The sequence below is a fragment of the Alternaria rosae genome (assembly GCF_020736505.1).
Source record: "Alternaria rosae strain MPI-PUGE-AT-0040 chromosome Unknown BKA58scaffold_41, whole genome shotgun sequence".
In the NCBI taxonomy this organism is placed as follows: Eukaryota; Fungi; Ascomycota; class Dothideomycetes; order Pleosporales; family Pleosporaceae; genus Alternaria; species Alternaria rosae.
The window spans coordinates 1-7,634 of record NW_025763610.1 but is presented as its reverse complement, the minus strand read 5'-3'; the positions used below and the strand labels follow the sequence as shown (position 1 = coordinate 7,634).

General features: G+C 52.0%; 2 protein-coding genes across 2 annotated transcripts; one reads left to right on the top strand and one right to left on the bottom strand.

Annotated features, from left to right (window-relative positions):
• Positions 1 to 2,249: 2,249 nt before the first annotated feature.
• On the bottom strand, positions 2,250 to 2,567 carry BKA58DRAFT_406832 (uncharacterized protein; the record flags this gene model as incomplete). Its single annotated transcript, XM_046171987.1, has 1 exon — positions 2,250 to 2,567. The coding sequence occupies one exon, from the start codon at positions 2,565 to 2,567 to the stop codon at positions 2,250 to 2,252; it is 318 nt and encodes a 105-aa protein (XP_046019690.1).
• A 3,629-nt stretch (positions 2,568 to 6,196) lies between these two features.
• BKA58DRAFT_425238 (uncharacterized protein) lies at positions 6,197 to 7,534 on the top strand (the record flags this gene model as incomplete). The annotated part of the gene is made up of 6 exons (XM_046172918.1): positions 6,197 to 6,283; positions 6,377 to 6,556; positions 6,611 to 6,665; positions 6,794 to 6,942; positions 7,153 to 7,388; positions 7,440 to 7,534. Coding segments are annotated over 6 exons (801 nt in total), but the record flags the coding sequence as incomplete, so codon positions are not given.
• Positions 7,535 to 7,634: the final 100 nt, after the last annotated feature.

Below are 7,634 nucleotides of genomic sequence, written 5' to 3'. Positions count from 1 at the left end.
TAAACTCCCCGTTAGTTGGTGGGCTTCTCGGCCAATTGACCAAGCAGTCAAGGATGCGATGCTCCGAAGGTGCTCGACATCCTTCAACAACCTCCAAGCCTACCTCGCGACCAACGAACATCGAAGATGGCAGTCGCAAGTCCATTCTCAAATCTGGGCGAGCCCGACCACCGCGAACGGACTTTTCGCCGCTGTTGCGACCCAGATAGCCGGTGGCCTAGTCCCTTGACGACACGCTAAAGGCCGCTTTTCATCACGGTGTCTGCCCTTCGGGCCGAGACATCATCAACAACAACAACCAGCAACCCATCGGTATCTATCCCAAGAAGGATGCGCTGAGCTCCTACACACTCCTCGAGTCTGCGCTCCGAAAGCACTCTTCATCCACCTAGCTTCACCTCGCTCAACGCCCTGTGATCTTTGTACCCGGAACTGGTTCTTATGGAGGCACAAACTTTGCCAAACCCAGGAAGTTGTTGACAGGCAAGAGCTATGCTGACCTGTATGGCTCACATACCCGACGCTATGCTGCGACGCACAACCACTCTGAATACATTGCCTACGCCATCAACTACATCGTGCCGTCTCACGCACGAACAAGGGAAAACATAGCCGTCATATCTTGGTCTCAAGGGTGGGTCTGGGATACACAGTGGTTGCTCAATACTGGCCATCACCCGTAAGGGTCAAAGACTTCTGCCCGTGTCCCCAGACTTCAAGGGTACTTCTCGCGCCAACGCCTCCTCTGCCTCACACCGAACCAGCGATATCGCGCTCCTTCCCTGCGACCCTTCTGTTATTCAGCAAGAAGCTACGTCCGACTTTGTCGCGTCGCTTCAGGCGGAATGGAGCGATAGCGGCATACCGTGCCTACTACAACCTTTTACTCTGGCCTCTTTGATGAGGTTGTCGAGCCTCAACAAGGCCCATTGCCTCTGCGTTCATCATGACTCGCGCAATGTTGGCGTCCTCTCCACAACGAGGTCTAAACCAGACGGTGTGTTGCTTTGGTCAGCTAGGAGGGTCCCGTCCCCTACGGCCATGCCGCGTTCTGTTTCAACCCGCTGACTTACGCCGTCTCATTGTTGACCCTTCAAAACGAAGGACCAGCAACGTAGGTCGCATTGATGTCAAGAGCGTTTGCAGTACCTATGCCGCTCCTGGCCTCGAACTGATGATGTATTGGCTACTGAAGGTCTCATTCCTATCGCCGGTGCAGCACTGCGATCTACCCCAGAAGGTGTACGGTTGACCTGAATTGAGGGCTTTATGCTAGGTAGCTGCGACGTTAACGAATGGGTACATTCATTATCGCAGTCAGTAACATACTTCTGTAATTTGCTTCATCAAACCTTGCTTAGCTATACTTTGCGTGAAGCGTGCCCAAGCCAACAGTCATCCACTCTGGATTCGCCCATCACAATCCGGAGACCTACAGCCACAGAACTAAGCACTAAAAGAGCGCCTAATACAAGGAAAACGCTAAATAGGTATGCAGACTACATTGGGATAGAGCGGTAAATTGGAAAACCCGGGTTAATGTAGCCTGCAGGGGTGTTTCAGGTCTTTCCTTGATCAGTGACAAAAAAATGATCAGGAACAAACATCAGTATCCTAATGCCCGTTTTCAGCTCGCGTGCTGTTCCAACTTGTCCCTCACTTTTTCTTCTCCTTCTTCTTTCCCCCCTTGCCAACCGGTGCGGGTTTTTCGTTGGTGGCTTAGAGGATGGCTTAGGGAACGAACTCGTGATGTTTCGAATACCCCGGATGATGCGCGAAAGGCTTCCGATACCGGGTGGAGTTGTATGTACCCCGGATGGGTCGGATAGCCCGGCCTGGAACAGTTTATCGCTTGTTGAACCTGGTGGCTTCACCATGTTACCACCGGTTCCCCCTAGTCTCACTGTAGTGACGTCTTCTTTAACGACATTCTGGTCGAGACGAACTGCTCTAATCGACGTGAGCGTAGTAGGGTTTTTTTGGTCTTCATTGCTCTGTTGATCTCCAGAATTTTGGCTACCTTCTCTCTTTCAGGAGACTTTTGAAGGCCGGCATACTAGCTGCAAGCTGAGCTGGGTCGGTCCAGTCCCGGTGTGGCAGCAGTTGTGGGGGGTTTGGGGAACGGACTTGAGATGCCGGCAGTTCTAGTGAGAGTCGGGAGGCCAGACTGAAGCATTGGAACGACGGGTGGAGGTACTCACAGACTGCGCAGGCTGCCGTGACCGAGGCTGAACAGGAAAACTATTTGCTTAATTTTGAGCCCTGGCGCCGTGGCGCCTGGCGTGGCGAGGCACTGCGTCGGTGCTAAAGATGGATGGCCTGTCGATTGGTAAGAGCCCAATAGTGGGGAGTACTGCTGGATGGACCTGAGCCGGTTGTATATATCTGCCCGCCGTAGGAGTCGGTGTCGGCGATGGAGCAGGGATGGCACTGCACTCTGTTTGTGTCCGAACCTGCTGCACGTAATTCGGAGTAAGATGCTGCTGAAGTTTCGGATGTGGTGCGTACGGCAACCCTGGGTCGTTCATAGTATCATTGAATGTCCCCTCTGCCAGATTGGCGAACATCGTGTCATGTTGAAGGCCTTGTTAAGAAACCTTGAGAGCTCAGTGATGGGTGGTTTTCAGTCCAAGTCCCTGGCTGCTGATTTAACAGCTGACCCTGTCTTCTTGCCCAGAATGCCTCAATTTCTTGTTTCGACGTCGATAGTGCTGCAACTCAGGAATGGTCAAGGTTCCCGAGACCCAGGCTCAGTGAAGTCGCCGGGCTTTGCCGTAGAGCAAACGAGGGTCAATATCGTGGTCTGTGGTGGTCTTGTCGTCATCGTGAAAGTTGAAGTTCCAGGTTGATTATCCACAGATGAAAGGGAAATAGTTTGGCACTGATTGCGTGTAAGTATCCACAAGTAAGCAAAAGTTCCGATGCGGGAAAGAGAGTGTACAGCCTATGTACAGTTGAAATCCGGACAGCTTAGAAAGAGGCGAGAAGTAATATACGATATTACCGAGGTTATCGAGCAGATTGTGAACAGTGAAGGTGGGATGTAGGGCTTTAAGGGGGGTGCAGAGCGTTGTGCTTGCGACTGTGTGGTAGCAGATCTGGTGAAAGCACGTAATACCTACTTGGGTTTTTGACCGCAATCTGCATGAGCCGTACACTCTCGTACTTCTTCCATGCTTCACTAGGCTGGGTGTGGCGATGCAGCAAGTCGGAGGGTCCCTTTAGCTGCGCCCGCCGGAGGAGAAACCTCGCCAGAGGCTGCAGGTTATCCGTGGTCCATTGAGCTCGGCTGGGAGACCTCGATGCCTACGTTCAATCGCGAAGAAGATGCGCTCAAAGAGAAGATCGTCGCCGTCCATAGAGGATTTCTGAAACAGATCAGCACCCCGCGGCGGTCACAGTAAACAAATGAGGGACTTACGGTCTGGTAGCTAGAGAAATCGAGCGCTCGTTGTACGTATGCCGCGATGTCGAGATCGCCATGCAGCGCACGTGCTTGAAAGCGTAGCGCAGGTTAGGGTTGGGTGAGAGTCTGCGCAAACCATTGCGGATCAACGGGGAGTGTCGGGGCGTTCATTGTGGGCATTGCACTGGCTGGGTCATAAATTGTTGCGCGGTCGGTGAGAGGAATTTTTCAAAGCTGCAACGAGGATTTAAGGAATGAAATCGTAGAGTATGCGAGACAGTTCACCGTGTTCACCACGCAAAGCTGCGACAAGAGTCGAACAAAGTGAAGGGCAGAGAGTATGTGAGACAATTTCCAGCTTCACCGCGAGAAATCGGCGACAAGATTCAAGTATTCGAGACAGCTTATCGATTCGTCCCGAGTTCACCACGACTTCCGTAAACCTCAGGCACGAACTTTGCTACATAGTATGCCGGAAGCTCGAGACGAATGATAAACGATGATTGCCTTCGACCACGAGCCGCATCCTGCGCGAAAAAAGGTCGACCATGGTAAGCAATAATGCAGATGAATCAGTCGTTATTCTCGAGGTGTTTGCTAGGAACTATTCGAAGTAGTCTCATCATCGGGTAGAGCGCAGTGGAGGCTCAGCGGAAAGATAAGAGTGAGAATAGCGTATAAAATGATTCGCTACTGTCACTCTTTTTCACGATGGCGTCAGGCAGCATTTCGTCGTGTTGAATCTTTGGTGGTTACTGCTATTTGCATCACCCCATGGTTACGAGACGAGTGTACACCAAATGTAGAACGATCTTCATGATTGGGTCTCAAGCATTGTCACCTACCTAGCCATGAATCTGAGACAATTACATACAATTCCTGAATGCTGTCGTTTGCCGTCCAGTTATACACCCATTCCTTGTCCATTCACATACTTGAACACAGAAAACCCTCACTTGGTGCAAGTCCATCCCGGTCGTGTGGTGTTTGAGCCCCCTAAGCACGAGGCCAAGTGCAGTTCTTCTTGAGACAGCAGCCGTTGATGACACATGTGCAGCCACCGAAGAAACCCTAGACGCATACTTATCAGCCAGGTACAGTATCGTTTGTTCTGCGATAGCTAGCAGAGAGAGAGTCTACGTTGCATGGACACTCGACACAGGCTGTGAGAGTACCGGCGTCTGCGGCATTGCCGCTATCGACGCTAGTGTCGGCCTCGATGAAGGAGCGCTGAGCGAGAACTTGGGAAGTGATGATCAATACAGTCTCAGACAAAACGGCGGTACATAAAGGAAGAACTTACAGCTCCAGGGGCGGCCATGGTGGCTCCGAAAAAAGAGCGGCGATGATGGTGGTAGCCTTCATAGTTGCGACTCGGTTTTGGTTGCTGGAGGTAATGGAGGCTAATGTACTGATTGTTGTTGGGAAGTTTGAAGCAGTTGATGACTGTGATCGAAAGCAAGATGCGAAATCAGCAAGGAGTAGGAACGGTGGATTATGTACTGTGTGCGACTGCTTTTCTCCAGGATGCGGGTAGCTAGCGTGGAAACCTCATACAGCAAGCACGCCCGCCGTGAGCTTGTTGGGCTTGGGTTTTTACAATCTTCTGGATCGCTAGTGGCTGTTATTCTCATCGAGTGGAGGATTTACGTGCTCACGACAGGAGGCGACTGTGCGGTTGCACCTTCCAGACTGCGATGGGCCTGCCACGCATCGCTCTTGGAAAGGCCGGCCCAGAGCCGTCGCCGTATTCTCCATCGTGCTGGATTCATGCTGTAAACTCCTCATTTGCCATACAGACCCGCTCGAGGAGCGACTTCGAGAATGCTCTAAGGGTTCCTATGATTTCCAAGCTCTTGCTTAGTCCTCCCCATCGCGCCTGCTCTGACAATGTGAAGCAATTCAACGAATGTATCGTGAGCTGACACTAAGGTGTTATAGCTTTACCTTCGGCAAAGAAGCATACGAGACTGTTAAAGTGCAATAAAGACGGCAGGCAGTGCAGTCGACGGGCGCGACTTTACATGGACACCATTCACGGGACGGACCCAACGTAATTCAAGATGAAGAACATGACTCATACGCATGGAAAGACATGAAGAGCGGATGTAACTCTCGAGAGCAAGACTCATCACACGTTGAAGAAAGTAGACGAACAAAGCAGATCCTGGAGCAAGTAATCCGGATCGGGTGACTTGTCGGCTTTGGGACGAAATTCTGTATGGAGATGGAGATAGTGTCAGTCGACTAAATCTTCGAGAGAGGGATCACGCCGTTGCATTGGTGTTCGCTGCGGGGTCAAGTCGAATAGGAAGTAAAGGGAGTTGGTGCCCGTGACTGCCCAGGTGCCAAAACGTGCCGCGTGCACGAAGACAGCCGTCCGGGTAATTTCGTCACCACCTAGGCAAACTTCGCGATTTCACTGCCTCCTTTGAGGTGCTTCAGCATGCCCATGTCCATTGGACTCGTTAAGCGGCGTGCCTTGTCAATGCAACAAAAACGTCTGAACGGTCTAGCTTCTGCGCTCCAGGGTCCCACACCTGGTAGCTTCACATCGACGTCATCATGCCGAAACCGCGACGCGCAACGTCCTTGTCAACAGGCTGTCGCAGCCAGCGAGGGACAGACGACGTTCAATATGAGGCTGTTATCTTGAACTAACTTGTAGCCTGCTAATATGTATGCGCCCTCTGGCTCAAATCGTCGCCCTCTGCACTGCCCGCATTCCAGCGATCACCCAGTCACATCTCTCGAGTTGCGCGCATCGCTTGCAGCAGACATATCGCAAACATGTCGACTGATACCAAAGCAGCAAAGAGCACCAATTTTGGCCATTTGCCTCTATCGACATCTGGACCGCAGGAAACCAGCCTGACTGTATGACATGCACACGCACCCAAGCAGCCAACAGCTAACACACCGTGTAGGGCAATGCGCTTCTACGAACGCCCTACTTCAACAAGGGCTCAGCTTTCACCAAAGAAGAGCGCGATACCTTCAAGCTACATGGTCTTCCTTCCCACCAACGTTCAGACCCTCGACGAGCAGGTCAAGCGCGCATATGCTCAGTACTCCTCCCGACCGAATGACCTCGCCAAGAACACCTTCATGACGAGTCTGAAGGAGCAGAACGAAGTCTTGTACTACAGGGTATGCGGCGATTGATTGGTGTCGGTCATGGCATGGCATGGCTGACGACTGCAGCTCATCCTCGACCACCTCAAGGAGATGTTTTCGGTCATCTACACCCCCACTGAGGGTGAGGCGATTGCCGACTACTCCAAGATCTTCCGGCGACCTGAAGGTTGTTTCCTCAACATCGCGACGCAGATCGCGTCGAGGACGATATCAAGCAATGGGGAAATTCCGACGACATCGATCTGATAGTCGTAAGCGACGGACAGCAGATACTTGGCATTGGCGACCAAGGTGTAGGGGCCATCCTCATCAGCATAGCGAAGCTCGTCATCTACACTCTGTGCGCAGGTATACATCCTTCGCGAACGCTGCCTGTGGTCCTTGACTGCGGCACCGATGTCAGTAGAGAAACCCCAATTAGATGCACATGGCTAACAAAAGTAGAACAAAGACCTTCTCAACGACGAGCTTTATCTTGGCATGCGAAAGGAGCGAGTATACGGCGAGCGATACGATGAATTTGTCGACAAGTTCGTACGGGCTGCGAGAAAACACTACCCCAAAGCCTACATCCACTTCGAGGATTTCGGATTGAACAACGCGCGAAGGATTCTGGACAAATACAACCTGAGATCGCATGTTTTAACGATGATGTACAAGGCACCGGCTGCGTAACGCTGGCAGCCATCATGGCAGCTTTCAAAGTGAGCGGGACCAAATGGGAAGAAGCTCGCTTTGTCATGTTTGGCTCGGGATCGGCAGGCACGGGAATTGCAGACCAGATCCAAGATGCTATCGTCCAGAACACCGGAAAGTCGAGGGGAGAAGCCGGGCGCCAAATTTGGTATGCTGCTTCACATCCTTAGCCGACGAACCCACGCTGACCTCCATCTAGGTGCGTTGATAAGCCTGGTCTCCTTTTACAAGGCAAGAAGGATCAGCTCACCCCAGCTCAACTTCCTTTTGCGCGAGAGGATAAGGAGTGGGAAGGTAAACAGCATGGCGATCTCCTGTCCGTCATCAAGGAGGTGAAGCCACACGTTCTCATCGGTACCTCGACCAAGCCAGGGTCTTTCTCAGAAGATGTCGT